Source organism: Oncorhynchus kisutch, linkage group LG23 (assembly GCF_002021735.2).
Source record: "Oncorhynchus kisutch isolate 150728-3 linkage group LG23, Okis_V2, whole genome shotgun sequence".
Classification (NCBI taxonomy): Eukaryota; Metazoa; Chordata; class Actinopteri; order Salmoniformes; family Salmonidae; genus Oncorhynchus; species Oncorhynchus kisutch.
In genome coordinates this window covers 9,894,712-9,910,785 of record NC_034196.2, presented here as the reverse complement: position 1 = coordinate 9,910,785, position 16,074 = coordinate 9,894,712, and the positions used below count along the sequence as shown (strand labels likewise).

Here is a 16,074-nt window from a genome sequence, read left to right as displayed (position 1 = left end):
CTATTATTCTGACATTTCACATTCTTAAAATAAAGTGGTGATCCTAACTGACCTAAGACATGGAATTGTTTGTAGGGTTAAATGTCAGGAATTGTGAAACTGAGTTGAAATGTATTTAGCTGAGGTGTATGTAAACTTCCGACTTCAACTGTTTTTCCAAGTAGATATAAGTCAAAACTGTAACTCGGCCACTTCTTCTTGGTAAGCAACTCCAGTGTAGATTTGGGCTTGTGTTTTAGGTTGTTTGTCCTGCTGAAAGGTTCATTTATCTCCCAGTGTCTGGTGGAAAGCAGACTGAAACAGGGTTTCAGTATTTGTATTTATTATCGATTTGCATTAGCCAAGGCAGGAGCTACTTGTCCTGGGGTACAGCAATATTAAGGCAGTCATATACAATTTTAAAAACATTACAATACATTACGCAACATATTTCACAACACATTAAGTGTAAGCCCTCAGGCCACTCCTCTACTACCTCATATCTACAACACAACATCCACGCGTGCGTGTGTCTTCACAGTCCCTGCTGTTCCGTAAGGTGTATTTTTATCTGTTTTTGTTTAAAGCAATTTTTACTGCTTGCATGAGTTATTTGATGTGGAATAGAGTTCCATTTAATCATGGCTCTATGTAGTACTGTGCGCCTCTGGTATCATGTCTAGTGGTGTATGCATGGGTGGCCATGCTAGTAGTTTAAATAGACAGCTTGTTGAATTCAACATGTCAATACCTCTCTCAAATACAAGTAATGATGAAGTCAATCTCTCCTCTACTTTGAGCCAAGAGAGATTGACGTGCATATCATTAATGTTAGCTCTCTGTGTACATTTAAGGGCCAGCCCTGCTGCCCATGGCCAGTTGTAATTTTCTTTTTGTGGCACCTGACCACACAACTGGACATTAATCCAGGTGCGACAAAACTAGGGCCTGTAAGACCTGCCTTGTAGATAGCGTTGTTAGGAAGGCAGAGCAGTGCTTTATTGTGGGAAGACTTCTCCCCATCTTAACTACTGTTGCATCAATGTGTTTTGATCATGAGTTTACATTCCAGGGTTATTCCAAGCAGTTTAGTCTCCTCGGCTTGCTCAATTTCCACATTATTCATTGCAAGTGAATGATTTGTCCCAAATGATTTTTCCCAAATACAATTCTTCTTGTTTTGAAATATTTAGGACTTATTTTTTACCACCCATTCTGAAACTGACTGCATCTCTAAGTGTTGCAGGGGTTTCACTTGCTGTGGTAGCTGATGTGTCTAGTGTTGAGTCATTAGGATACATAGACACACATGCTTTACTCAGAGCCAGTGACAGGTCATTAGTAAAGATTGAAAAAAGTAAGAGGCCTAGACAGCTGCCCAGGGGAATGCCTGACTCTACATCGAATTATGTTGGAGAGGCTTCCATTAAAGAACACACTCTGTGGTCTGTTAGACAATTCACAACATAGCAGGGGATGTAAAGCCAAAAACACAAGTTTTTCCAGCAGCAGATTATGATCGATAATGTCAAAAGCTGCACTAAAGTCTTAACAAAACAGCTCCCACAATCTTTTTATTATCAATTTCTCTCAGCCAATCATCAGTCACTTATATAAGTGTTGAATGCCCTTACCTGCTTCCCTCCAGGCCTGTAGACACACACATTCCAGTAGGCTTAGATTGAAGAGATTGCAAATAAAATTGTATGAAATGTTTTGTCACATGCTCTGAATGCAACAGGTGACCTTACAGTGAAATGCTAAATAGGAGTGGCAATATCGTCCGCTATCATCCTCAGTCATTTTCTATCTGAGTTGTCAGACCCAGGTGGCTTGTTATTTTTTTCACCTCTTCCACACTTACTTTACGGAATTTAAAATTACAATGCTTATCTTTCATACTTTGGTCAGTTATGCATGGATGTGTAGGTTCAGAATATGTTATTGGCATGTCATCTAAGTTTCCTAAACTTGCCAATGAAAAAATAATTTAAGTAGTTTGCAATATTAGTGGATTTTGTGATGAATGAGCCATCTGATTCAATGAATGATGGAGCAGAGTTTGCCTTTTTGGCCAAAATTTAATTGAAGATGCTCCATAGCTTTTTACTATCATTCTTTATATCATTTATCTTTGTTTCATAGTACAGTTTCTTCTTCTTTTTGTTCGGTTTTGTCACATGATTTCTCAATCTACAGTGTGTTTGCCAATCGGCTGTGCAGCCAGATCTATTTGTCATTCCCTTTGCCTCATCCATCTCAACCCTACAATTTTTCAATTCCACACTGATTGAAATGTTTTTACATTAACTCTCTTAATAGGTGCATGCTTATTTAGTAACTGGAATAAGCAATTTCATAAATGTGTGAAGTGCAGCGTCTGGTTGCTCCTCATTATCCAGGCTGCATCACAATCGGCCATGATTGGGAGTCCCATAGGGCGGCGCACAATTGGCTCAGCGTCATCCTGGCTTGGCCAGTGTAGGCCGTCATTGTAAATAAGACTGACTTGGCTAGTTAAATAAAGGTTAAATAAATAAAATTACACACCACATTTTCAACATAGGAATCACTAGAAAACATCTTGTAAAACGTCTTGTATCTTATACACACTATATTAGGCCCAGCTTTTGGAACTTTGTTTTTCCTGGGTATGGCTGCTATGTTATGATCACTACATCTGTTGGATTTGGATACTGCTTTAGAGCAGATTTCTGCAGCATTAGTAAAGATATGATCAATTCATGTTTAGGATTTCATTCCTGTGCTGTTTGTAACTACCCTGGTAGGTTGACTGAACCATGTTGCATGCACTGGTTACAGTTTGAAGCTTTTTTTTGAGTGGGCAGCTTGATGAAAGCCAGTCAATATGTAGGTCACCCAGAAAATACCTCTCTGTTGATAGCACATACATTATCAAACATTTCACGCATTATCCAGATACTGACTGTGTGCACTTGGTGGTCTATAGCAGCTTCCCACGAGAATGGGCTTTAGGGGAGGCAAATGAATTATCTGTAGCCATATTACATCAACAGCATTTCCTCTCTAAGCTTTACAGGAATATGACTGTGAACATACACGGCAACACCTCCACCATTTGGCATTCCTGTCTCTTCTGAAGATGTTGAAGCCATGTATTGCTACCACTGTATAATCAAAAGGCATTATCTAAGTGACTTTCAGAGATAGTCAGTATATGAATGTTATCGGTTACTCGTAAGTTCTTTTTAGCACTTTTTGGTGTTTCTTTTTTTATTGCTTTACGTGACAAGCTTATTAGATGTAGACATGATAGTGATATTTATGTTTGAGCTGATTATGCAGGGAGAGCTGCACACAGTGAACTTCCTTCTAAGGCAAACCGGCTCAGTGCTAGCAGTGTAACTCAGGTTCATAGGCCCATGATTACTGCATACACAAGATGTAGGATTGGGAGGGTCATTCAGGGGAGTTAGAGGGACAGAAATGAGGTTACTTACATTATGACTGCCAACGCCCCTGGGACAATGTACATTTGCAGCAGCACTACGACAACTCGGCGACTCAAGGGTAGGGATTATCTGGGCTTGGGTCACTGATAAATCATTTTCTCAAAGCAGCCTTAAAATGCATGGACAGGGTTAGGGCTGGGCGATATGGCCAAAATATCATATTGAGGTATTTCAACAACAAAGAAATTACGATTTGCCTGTATTTTATGTTTTTAAATAGCCTAGGGACCATCGGTAAATGCACTGCCACAAAGGGATGCACGATATGGGCAAACAATCTAGGCCATATGTTTCAGCAAATGTTGCAATTGCAATTTGACTTGCGATTTAGAGGAAAACACTTGGGTGACCTGTTGTAATCATGGAAATGGAATGATTCATCTAATTATATAGGTATAATATAATAGTGTGCACTTTTAATACAGTGTTTGACATGATAACTAATTAAAATGCAAGGGAGGAGTTATTGTGGCAGGGTAGGATCCAAAGTGTTGATAAGTGTTTCCTCGGGGATGCTATAATCTTTGGCTACATTTAATGTTTTCTCTTAGCTGGTTCATGTAGCTAACATATTAATTCTTTGCATATTCCTCTTTTATTTAGAAGGTACTGTTGCACAAACATGCTGATTTAGGTCTATATCACTGGTATTATCAGGCTGTATAGCTAATTACGTTTGCTCTGACTCAGTACATTTATTAGCTAGCCAGCCAGCTAAAACGATTTAGGCCCAACTTGCTAAGAAAAGACAAACTAGCTGTTTGCAGATGTAACAGACACAAACTACTAGTGAATTATGGAACGCTACTGGATTTATACTAAGTTGCAAAGTGAAAACAGCATTGTTGTCATCATCAATGACCTCATCTGGCTTAACTGGAGCCTCCAGAGATGAAACCTCTCTCATCATCACTCAACGCCTAGGTTTACCTCCACTGTACTCACATCCTTCCATACCATTGTCTGTACATTATGCCCTGAATCTATGCTGCCCCGCCCAGAAATCTGCTCCTTTTATTCAGTCCCAACGCACTAGATGACCAGTTCTTATAGCCTTTAGCTGTACCCTTATCTTACTCCTCCTCTGTTCCTCTGGTGATGTAGAGGTTAACCCAGGCATGTAGCCCCCAGTTCCACTCCTATTCCCCAGGCGCTATAATTTGTTGACTTCTGTAACCATAAAAGCCTTGGTTTCATGCATGTTAACATCAGAAGCCTCCTCCCTAAGTTTGTATTATTCACTGCTTTAGCACACTCTGCCAACCCTGATGTCCTAGCCATGTCTGAGCCCTGGCTTAGGAAGGCCACCAAAAATTCAGAAATGTCCATCTCCAACCACAACATTTTGTTGTGAGAGCTTGCAGAGTTCTGTCATGCTATCCAGGTCTGTGCCCAAACAGTTCGAGCTTCTACATTTAAAAATCTACCTTTCCAGAAATAAGTCTCTCACTGTTGCCACTTGTTATAGACCCCCCAGATGTGCCCTGGACACCATATGTGAATTAATTGCCCCCAATTTCTCTTCATTGTTTGTACTGTTAGGTGACCTAAACTGGGATATGCTTAACACCCCGGCCGTCCTACAATCTAAGTTAGGTGCCCTCAATCGCACACAAATTATCAAGGAACCTACCAGGTACAACCCTAAATCCCTAAACATGGGCACCCTCATATATCATCCTGACCAACTTGCCATCTAAATACACCTCTGCTGTCTTCAACCAGGATCTCAGCGATCACTGCCTCATTGCCTGCGTCCATAATGGGTCCGCTGTCAAATGACCACCCCTCATCACTGTCAAACGCTCCCTAAAACACTTCAGTGAGCAGGCCTTTCTAATCTACCTGGCCCGGGTATCCTGGAAGGATATTGACCTCATTCCATCAGTAGAGGTAGCCTAGTGGTTAGAGAGTTGGACTAGTAACCGGAAGGTTGCAAGTTCAAATCCCCGAGCTGACAAGATACAAATCTGTCGTTCTGCCCGAGAACAGGCCGTCATTGAAAATAAGAATTTGTTCTTAACTGACTTGCCTAGTTAAATAAAGGTAAAATAAAAAAATAAAAAGTGCTTTCCTCACCATCTTAAATAAGCATTCCCCTTTCAAAAATTGTAGAACTAGGAACAGAGATAGCCCTTGGTTCACTCCAGAATTAACTGTCCTTGACCAGCACAAAAAGATCCTGTGGCATACTGCATTAGCATCGAATAGCCCCCGCGATATGCAACTTTTCAGGGAAGTTAGGAACCAATATACACAGGTAGTTAGGAAGCAAAGGATAGCTTTTTCAAACAGACATTTGCATCCTGTAGCACAAACTCCAAAAAGTTCTGGGGCACTAAAGTCCATGGAGAATAAGAGCACCTCCTCCCAGCTGCCCACTTCACTGTGGCTTGGAAACACTGTCACCACTGATAAATCTACGATAATCGAGAATTGCAATAAGCATTTTTCTCCGGTTGTCCATGCTTACCACCTGGCTACCCCCGGTCAACAGCTCTGCACCCCCCACAGCAACTTGCCCAAGCCTCCCCATTTCTCCTTCACCCAAATCCAGATAGCTGATGTTCTCAAAGAGCTTCAAAATCTGGACCCCTACAAATCAGCTGGGCTAGACAATCTGGACCCTCTCTAAAAATTATGAGGCAATTGTTGCAACCCCTATTACTAGCCTGTTCTACCTCTCTTTCGTATCGTCTGAGATCCCTAAAGATTGGAAAGCTGCCGCGGTTATCCCCCTCTTCAAAGGGGGAGACACTCAAGATCCAAACTGTTACAGACCTATATCTATCCTACCTTGCCTTTCTAAAGTCTTCGAAAGCCAAGTTCACAAACAGATCACCGACCATTTTGAATCCCACTGTACCTTCTCCGCTATGCAATCTGGTTTCCGAGCTGGTCATGGGTGCACCTCAGCCACGCTCAAGGTCCTAAACGATATAACCCCCATCGATAAAAGACCGTACTGTGCAGCCATTTTCATCGACCTGGCCAAGGCTTTCCACTCTGTCAATCACCACATTCTTATCGGCACACTCGGCAGCCTTGGTTTCTAAAATGACTGCCTCGCCTGGTTCACCAACTACTTAGAGTTCAGTGTGTCAAGTCGGAGGGCCTGTTGTCCAAACCTCTAGCAGTTTCTATGTGGGTGCCACAGGGTTCAATTCTCGGGTCGACTCTTTTCTCTGTATACATCAATGATGTCGCTTTTGCTGCTGGTGATTCTCTGATCCACCTCTAGGCAGATGACACCATTCTGTATACTTCTGGCCCTTCTTTGGACACTGTTAACAAACCTCCAGACGAGCTTCAATGCCATACAACACTCCTTCCGTGGCCTCCAACTGCTCTTAAATGCAAGTAAAACTAAATGCATGCTCTTCAACCGATTGCTGCCCGTACCTGCCCGCCCATCTACCATCACTACTCTGGACGGTTCTGACTTAGGTAGTTGTAGTTGTCCACATATTCTATGTGTCTGGTTAGACTGTAAACTCTCCTTCCAGACTCACATTAAGCATCTCCGATCCAAAATTAAATCTAGATTCGGCTTCCTATTTCGCAAACAAAGCATCCTTCACTCATGCTGCCAAACACCCTCGTAAAACTGACTATCCTACCGATCCTTGACTTCATTTGCAAAATAGCCTCCAACACTCAGACTGCATCCAATTTGCTGAGTAATCACAGTGCCATCCATTTTGTCACCAAAGCCCCATATACTACCCATCACTGCGACCTCTATGCTCTTGTCGGCTGGCCCTCGCTTCATATTCGTCACAAAACCCACTGGCTCCAGGTCATCTATAAGTCCTTGCTAGGTAAAGCCCCGCCTTATCTCAGCTCACTGGTCACCATAGAAGCACCCACCCGTAGCACGCGCTCCAGCAGGTATATTTCATCCCCAAAGCCAACTCCTCCTTTGGCCGCCTTCCAGTTCTCTGCTGCCAATGACTGGAACGAATTGCAAAAATCATTGAAGCTGGAGTCTTATCTCCCTCACTAACTTTAAGCATCAGCTGTCAGAGCAGCTTACCGAACATTGCACCTGTCACAGCCCACCCAACTACCTCATCCCCATATTGTTATTTTTTTATCTTCTTCTCCTTTGCACCCCAGTATCTCTACTTGCACATCTATCACTCCAGTGTTAATGCAACATTTTAATTATTTCGCCACTATGGCCTATTTATTACCTTTACCTCCCTATTCTTAATACATTTGCACACACTATATATAGATTTTTCTATTGTGTTATTGACTGTACGTTTGTTTATCCCATGTGTAACTGTTGTTTGTGTCGCACTGCTTTGCTTTATCTTGGCCAGGTCGCAGTTGTAAATGAGAACTTGTTCTCAACTGGCCTACCTGGTTAAATAAAGGTACAATTAAAAAACCATTGTTAATTAAATGTGCTGTATTGACCATGCAGACTGAAAACAAGTGTCTCATGGTCGACGAACAACACGTGCTCCTTTAGTGAGAGGGGGCAGGGCTATGTCTGTATTGAAAGCGGCAAGGGGAGAGAGAGAAGGCTCAAATAGCTAAGTAAAATATAAAAAATGGATGTTACACACATCACATTTAACAAACCAAACATTCAAATACTGTTATAGAAGGTAAAGTAAAAACCCAAACCGGTCCGTGCATCAATACCGGTATATCGTAAAATATGGTATACCGCCCAGCCCTAGACAGGGTCCAGGAGCCAAGATGATTTGGATGGACTCCGTCATTCCTATAGCGCATCTTCTGTTTCCAAAAGGTATCTATGAAAGTTATGACAACAGAACTACAGTGTTATTTGTGTAATGCCAGCTGAATCTGTGCTTAGCTACATTGTGTTAATTTTTTTTTTATCCTCAAACTCCCCAGTCCTTAACGATTACAAGCATACCCAACATGATGCAGCCACCACTATGCTTGAAAATATGGAGCGTGGTACTCAGTAATGTGTTTTGGATTTGCCGCTAAAATTACACTTTGTATTCAGGACAAAAAGTCTAATGCTTTGACACATTTTTTGCAGTATTACTTTAGTGCCTTGTTGTAAACGATGCTGCAAGCTTTCCTTTCCTTTTTTTGACTGTCAATTAGGTTAGTGTTGTGGAGTAACTACTATGTTGTTGATCCATCCTCTGTTTTCTCCTATCACAGCCAGTAAACTGTTTTAAATTCACTATTGGCCTCATGGTGAAATCCCTGAGCGGATTCCTTCCTCTCCGGCAACAGAGTTAGGAAGGACGCCTGTATCTTTGTAGTGACTACAGTTGAAGTCGGAAGTTTACATACACCTTAGCTAAATACATTTAAGCTCCGTTTTTGACCATTCCTGACATTTGATCCTTGTAAAAATTCCCTGTCTTAGGTCAGTTTGGATCACCACGCTATTTTAAGAATGTGAAATGTCAGAATAATAGTTGAGAATTATTTATTTCAGCTTTTATTTCTTTCATCACATTCCCAGTGTGTCAGATGTTAACACATTTAATTAGTATTTGGTACCATTGCCTTTTAAATTGCTTAACTTGGGTCAAACATTTTGGGTAGACTTCCATAAGCTTCCCACAATAAGTTGGGTAAATTTTGGCCCATTCCTCCTGACAGAGCTGGTATAACTGAGTCAGGTTTTTAGGCCTCCTTGCTCGCACACGCTTTTTCAGTTCTGCCCACAAATTTTCTATAGGATTGAGGCCAGGGCTTTGTGATGGCCACTCCAATACCTTGACTGTGTTGTCCTTAAGCCATTTTGCAACAAATTTGGATGTATGCTTGGGGTCATTGTCCATTTGGAAGCCCCGTTTGCGACCAAGCTTTAACTTCCTGACTGATGTCTTGAGATGTTGCTTCAATATATCCACATAATTTTCCTTCCTGATGAAGCCATCTATTTTGTGAAGTGAAGTGCCAAAAAGCACCCCCACAACATGATGCTGCCACCCCTGTGCTTCACGGTTGGGATGGTGTTCTTCGGCTTGCAAGCCTCCCCCTTTTTTCTCCAAACAAACGATGGTCATTATGGCCAAGTAGTACTATATTTGTTTCATCAGACCAGAGGACATTTCTCCAAGAAGTACGATCTTTGTGCCCATATGCAGTTGCAAACCGTAGTCTGGCTTTTTGATGGCAGTTTTGGAGCAGTGGCTTCTTCCTTGCTGAGCGGACTTTCAGGTTATGTCGCTATAGGACTCGTTTTACTGTGGATATAGATACTTTTGTACCTGTTTCCTCCAGCATCTTCACAAGGTCCTTTTGCTGCTGTTCTGGGATTGATTTGTACTTTTCACACCAAAGTACATTCATCTCTAGGAGACAGAACCTGTCTCCTTCCTGAGCAATATGACGGCTGCGTGGTCCATGGTGTTTATACTTGCGTACTATTGTTTGTACAGATGAACGTGGTACCTTCAGGCATTTGGAAATTGCTCCCAAGGATGAACCAGACTTGTGGAGGTCAAAAAAATATATATATTAAATGCAGAGTTCTTGGCTGATTTCTTCTGATTTTCCCATGATGTCAAGCAAAGAGGCACTGAGTTTGAAGGTACATCCACAGGTACACCTCCAATTGACTCAAATGATTTCCAATTAGCCTATCAGAAGCTTCTAAAGCCATGACATAGTTTTCTTGATTTTCCCAAGCTGTTTAAAGTCACAGTCATCTTAGTGTATGTAAACTTCTGACCCACTGGAATTGTGATACAGTGAGTTATAAGTGAAATAATCTGTCTGTAAAAAATTATTGGAAAAATTATTGTCATGCACAAAGTAGATGTCCTAACCGACTTGCCAAAACTACAGTTCGTTAACAAGAAATGTGTGGAGTGGTTGAAAAACAAGTTTTAATGACTCCAAAGTGTGTGTAAACTTCTGACTTCAACTGACTTCTGGCTCAAAGTGATATTCACTGTCTACTTTTTCTTATTTTTACCCGTCTACGAATAGGTGCCCTTCTTTGCAAGGCATTGGCAAACCTCCCTGGTCTTTGTGGTTGAATCTGTGTTTGAAATTCACTGCTCGATTGAGGGACCTTACAGATAATTCTATGTGTGGGGTACAGAGATGAGGTAGTAATTCAAAAATCATGTTAAACACTATTATTGCACACAGAGTGAGTCCATGTAACATATTACGTAACTTGAACTTATTTAGGCTTGCCACAACAAAGGGGTTGAATACTTATTGACTCAAGACATTTTAGCAATTTTGAAAAACAATTCTACCTTGACATTATGGGGTATTGTGTGTAAGCCAGTGACAACATAAAAATGGAATCCAAGTCAAACCACAACCTGGTGCGGCAGGGTAGCCTAGTGGTTAGAGCGTTGGGCTAGTAACCGGAAGGTTGCAAGTTCAAATCTGGCAAGGTACAAATCGGTCGTTCTGCCCCTGAACAAGCAGTTAACCCACTGTTCCTAGGCCGTCATTGAAAATAAGAATTTGTTCTTAACTGACTTGCCTAGTTAAAATAAAAAATAAATAAAAAACGTGGCCAAATCACACTATTCAGTCTTAAATATCTGTTGTTGCACAATACCTTATCAAAGCTTCTATTGATGCCACATGCCAGCTGAGTATCAGCTGAGCTGTGTGCGGGTGCACGCGTGTTCGACTTTAAAGGGGAGTCGAGACGGACTGATCTACTAATCTAGCATCATAAATAACTACTCAATATTTATAGATCACAATTTACCCATGAGTTTTGATGCTCTTGAACACTGCCAGTGTGTGTCGTGATGTGAGTGACTATGATGGGTAGTTTTAGTTTCACCAGTCCCTTACCCCCCCCCCCCCTCTCCCCATTCCACTCTCTGTCTCTCTCTCAGCTGGAACTTCTGCTGTGAGGAAGGAGGTGATCAGGAATAAGATCCGAGCGATCGGGAAGATGGCCCGCGTCTTTTCTGTACTCCGGTAAGTGTGTGTTTGTCTCTATACGCTTTTATTGATGACGTAATCAACCTCTGTAAAGGTTTATTTTATTTTTACCTTCTATTTAACCAGGAAGGGCTCTTTGAGATTTGAAATCTCTTTTTCAAGAGCTTCCGGGCCAAGATGGGCAGCACCAAGTCATTACACAATTACAGACAGACAACAATGAAGTAATCTAGTAAAAAAACTGAATTCACAAGAGTATAACAAAATCATAAAACAGCAAATTAAAAACATTGACAGGTCAGGGAATCCGTCTCAAGATCATTCATCAGTGATTTAAAAATACCAATCGGGACAAGTTCTTCCAGTTTAAAAGGCGTTCCAAGACGATGGTGCAGAGTACATAAAAGCCATTTTACTAAATTCAGTTCGGACACTTGGAACAGTTAGCAGGATAAAGTCCTGCGAACGAAGAGAGTACCCACCACATTTCTGAACAATAAAAATAGCCAAATAAAATGGTAGTAAACCCAAAATGGCTTTGTAAATAAAAGTATACCAGTGACAGCCTACGAGTGACTAGAGAAGGCCAGCCAACCCTGATGCAGTGGTGCATAAGGGTTTTTCAGTTTAAAATAAATCTCAAAGTGCCATGGTAAAGGGTGTCAATTGATCTCAAACACTGAGCGGTAGCATTCATATATAAAATATCCCCATAGTCTAGTAAAGGCATGAATGTAGCTGATACTAGCCCCCTGGCTTCAAAAGAAAAACAGGCCTTATTCCTAAAATAAAATCACAACTTCAATTTTAACTGAGGCCGTCATCAATTAAAATTCCAAGATATTTATGAGGTTACAGTCTCAATCTCCTTGCCCTGACAGGTAGTAATGGGTGAAAGGTTCAGAGATTTATTTCTTGCTTTAGAAAACACCATTAGTTTAGTTTAGTTTTGTCAGTATTGAGGATGAGCTTCAATTGACACAAGATATGTTGAACCGTATAAAAAGCCGTTTGCATGTTCTGGAAAGCTTTTGTGAGAGACGAGGCACAACAATAAATAACAGTATCATCAGCATAAAAGTGAAGTTGCACATTTTTGCCTTAATTATTTATATAAATAGTGAATAAGAGAGAACCAAGTACAGAGCCCTGGGGCACACCATTACAGACAGTATTGATGAAAGACCTGCATACAGATTATATCTGGCCTTGGTTAGGTTCAGCTTTCAATCCAATCTTTCTACGGTGCCTCCCTTGTAACAACCATGCTTTTGAATTTGAAAATGGAATTTGTGTGTGTTGACAGAGAGGAGAATGAGAGTGTGTTACAGCTGAAGGGGCTGACCCCGACTGGGGCCTTGCCTGTAGGAGTTCTGTCTGGAGGACGGCAGACCCTGGAGAGCGGTACGTATACACACCTAAACCTACACACAAACATACACCTACACTCATACACTCTAACCTGAATTACTATGGCATCATGCTTTCTCTTTTGCCTGCACTCAAACCCACCAACAGACAAAATCTTCATCACCCCCCCCTCTCTCGTTCTCTCTGACTCACACACTCATACACCCACACTACTAAATCACTCTCTCCCTCTCTCTCCCAGAACGCACACTACCTCTCACTCACACACACCAATCCCTAATCCACATTCTCCTTTTAACCGACAAAAAGATATTTAAACCTCGATCAAGCTCTTAAACCAAAAACATTCCTGCACTCCTTCTGCACTAACCACTGTGACTGGGTGTATGTGTGACTGTCACTGTCACTGTAAATCCTAGTACTCCTGTGTCGGGGTTGAGAGGGGAGATGGCAGGGGGAGGTTGGGGATGTGGTTGAATGATCATTGGCTGACTGACTATAGTCACTGACTATAGATGTTTAACACTCTCTAAATGTATTGATAACATACACTGCATGGCCAGTATGTGGACACCTGCTCATCGAACATCTCATTCCATAATCATGGGCATTATATGGAGTTGGTCCCCTTTTGCTGCTATAACAGCCTCCACTCTTCTGGGAAGGCTTTCCACTAGATGTTGGAACATTGCTGCGGGGACTTTCTTCCATTCAGCCACAAGCATTAGTGAGGTCGGACACTGATTGGGCGATTATGGTTGGCTCGCTGTTGGCATTCCAATTCATCCCAAAGGTGTTTGATGGGGTTGAGGTCGGGGCTCTGTGCAGCCCAGTCAAGTTCTTCCACACCGATCTCGACAAACCATTTCTGTATGGACCTCGCTTTGTGCCCGGGAGCATTGTCACGATGAACAGGAAAGGGCCTTCCACAAAGTTGGAAGCACTGAATCGTATTGAATGTCATATGCTGTAGCGTTGAGATTTCCTGTCACTGGAAGGGGCCTAGCCCAAACCATGAAAAACAGCCCCAGACTATTATTCCTCCTCCATCAACCTTTACAGTTGGCACTATGTATTGGGGCAGGTAGCGTTCTCCTGGCATCCGCTAAATCCAGATTCGTCCATCGGACTTCCAGATGGTGAAGCGTGATTCATCACTCCAGAAAACGTGTTTCACTGCTCAAGAGTCCAATGGCGGCAAGGTTTACACCACTCCAGCCGATACTTGGCATTGTGCATGGTGATCTTAGGCTTGTGTGCAGCTGCTCGGCCAAGGAACCCATTTCATGAAGCTCCTGACGAACAGTTGTTGTGCTGATGTTGCTTCCAAAGGCCGTTTGGAACTTGGTAGTGTTTCAACCGAGGACAAGACCATTTTTACATGCTTCAGCACTCGGTGGTCCCGTTCTGTGCGTTTGTGTCACCTACCACTTTGCGTCTGAGCTGTTGTTGCTCCTAGACGTTTCCACTTCACAATAACAGCACTTACAGTTGACTAGGGCACAAATTTGACAAACTGACTTGTTGGAAAGTTGGCATCCTATGACGGTGCCATGTTGAAAGTCACTAAGCTCTTCAGTACGGGCCATTCTACTGCCAATGTTTGTCTATGGGGATTGCATAGCTGTGTGCTCGATTTTATACACCTGTCAGCAAGGGGTGTGCCTGAAATAGCCGAATCTACTCATTTTAACGTGTGTCCACGTACTTTTGACCATGTAGTGTAACTCACTATAGATTGTTTAACACTGAATGCATTGAAAACATAATTCACTGACTATATATGATGTTTAACACTCTCTGAATGCATTGATTACTCACTGATCTGGTTCTGTTGGTAATGTTAACACTCTCTCTCTGTATGTTTTGGGCATGGCTCTACTACTCACGCTTACACAGCTACCGTAGAGGCAGAAGAGGCACGAGGTACGCAAGTCATTTGTCATCTCTCTTTCTCTCTCTCTTTCTCTCTCTCCCCTCCTCCCTCCTCAAAGTTTGAGCTTATTGTTGTTTATGTACATATTACCAACTCTACCTTCAACCCATCAGAGACTAAGGGGGGGGGTTCTACTAAGATATATGGAATTGGTTAAGTGATTTGAAATTTTAAGACTCCTTGAAGGGGTCAATGTTCAATGTTTCAATGTTTTTTTATTAATTATTATTTTGGGCCTTACTGCTATTAGCCCATACAAAAACATTGAATAACAGATAGTTCCCAAAAAAAGATCAAGTTGGTTTTGAAGTGTCTCCCCTATATCGGAGCGATATTAGAAAGATCAGGAAGTGTTTTTATTTTTTATGTTTACATGTATTTAATCCCATATTTTTGGCATTAATTAGTCTCTATATATGCTGTACTTCCATTCATTTTTGTCAACTGGTACCGGGGACCTACAGACGAATCTTGTGAGGCCAGTGGGCATCCCCGGGCAAAACAACCGACATGTACATGTTTGTGAGAGTTATCTTTGCACAGAGGGGTCATATTAGTTTGTCGACCAAACGGTTCGGACCTTACAGACAGAAGTTGGCAGATCAGCTGTACCAACTTCAGCCGAGTCTGACACTTGTGGGGGTCGTAGAGCAAAATGGAGAACGCCATTGTGAGAGTCTCATCTTTCCATAATAGTTTGTAGGCCATTCGGACGCTACAGAGGATTTTTTGAGAAGACCAATTTTCGGGATGTCTCATGGTCTGACAAACACTGCTCTAGCTCTGTCACCTTTCACCTCAGGTGCGACATAGGCAGATGCGGTGGATTGAGTTGCATCCATTTAAAAAACAAAAAAACATTTAATGTCTCTAGCTTATTTATTATGCTAATTTGATTTCCCCGGGGGCACGGACATCAACCTTAGGGGGTTTAAGGTATTTTTTTAACAGGGTTAACTGCAGTTTTGTGGACAAAATGTTGCCCATTAGTCAGTATTGATCTACATAACCACCATGTAAACAGTGTTTCAATTTTTTTTTGTTAGCTTAACTAGCAACACAAAATATCAGGCTATTGACCTTAAAGTATCAGACTGTTTATGCCAGATTGCTCCCCTCCACTCCTTCTTTCTCTCCCCTGCACTCCCTCTTTTTCTCTTCCACCTGGTCTCAAATCACTCTCGTTTGTTTGCCCATGCTGCCTTGATGTTCTTGAAGTAAGTGTCTTACCTCTAACCACCAAGTCTAACAACTAAACCTCTCTCGTCTGAGAAAAAAAGAAGAAACCCACACACTGCTCTTTCTAGTATCACAGTGATACTAGCAAGAGCAGTGTGCCGGTTTCTTCTTTTTTCTCATGTTACCATGCACCTGCAACAAAGAGCTCAGATTGGGGAGTGCCATTTGAATAAAATATCA

The 16,074-nt window shown here is 41.9% G+C and overlaps 1 protein-coding gene across 6 annotated transcripts in view; it reads left to right on the top strand.

Moving 5' to 3' along the window:
* LOC109868320 (serine/threonine-protein phosphatase 2B catalytic subunit gamma isoform) overlaps nt 1-16,074 on the top strand; it is a 31,383-nt gene that overhangs the window by 12,826 nt on the left and 2,483 nt on the right. For 4 of the 6 annotated variants that reach the window (XM_031803065.1, XM_020457787.2, XM_031803068.1 and 1 more), the window contains 3 exons: nt 11,300-11,384; nt 12,655-12,752; nt 14,619-14,645. In XM_031803065.1, the coding sequence (XP_031658925.1) occupies nt 11,300-11,384; nt 12,655-12,752; nt 14,619-14,645 (210 nt within the window). The remainder of the gene's footprint in view (nt 1-11,299; nt 11,385-12,654; nt 12,753-14,618; nt 14,646-16,074) is intronic. The other 2 variants (XM_020457788.2, XM_031803066.1) reach the window with 1 other exon arrangement.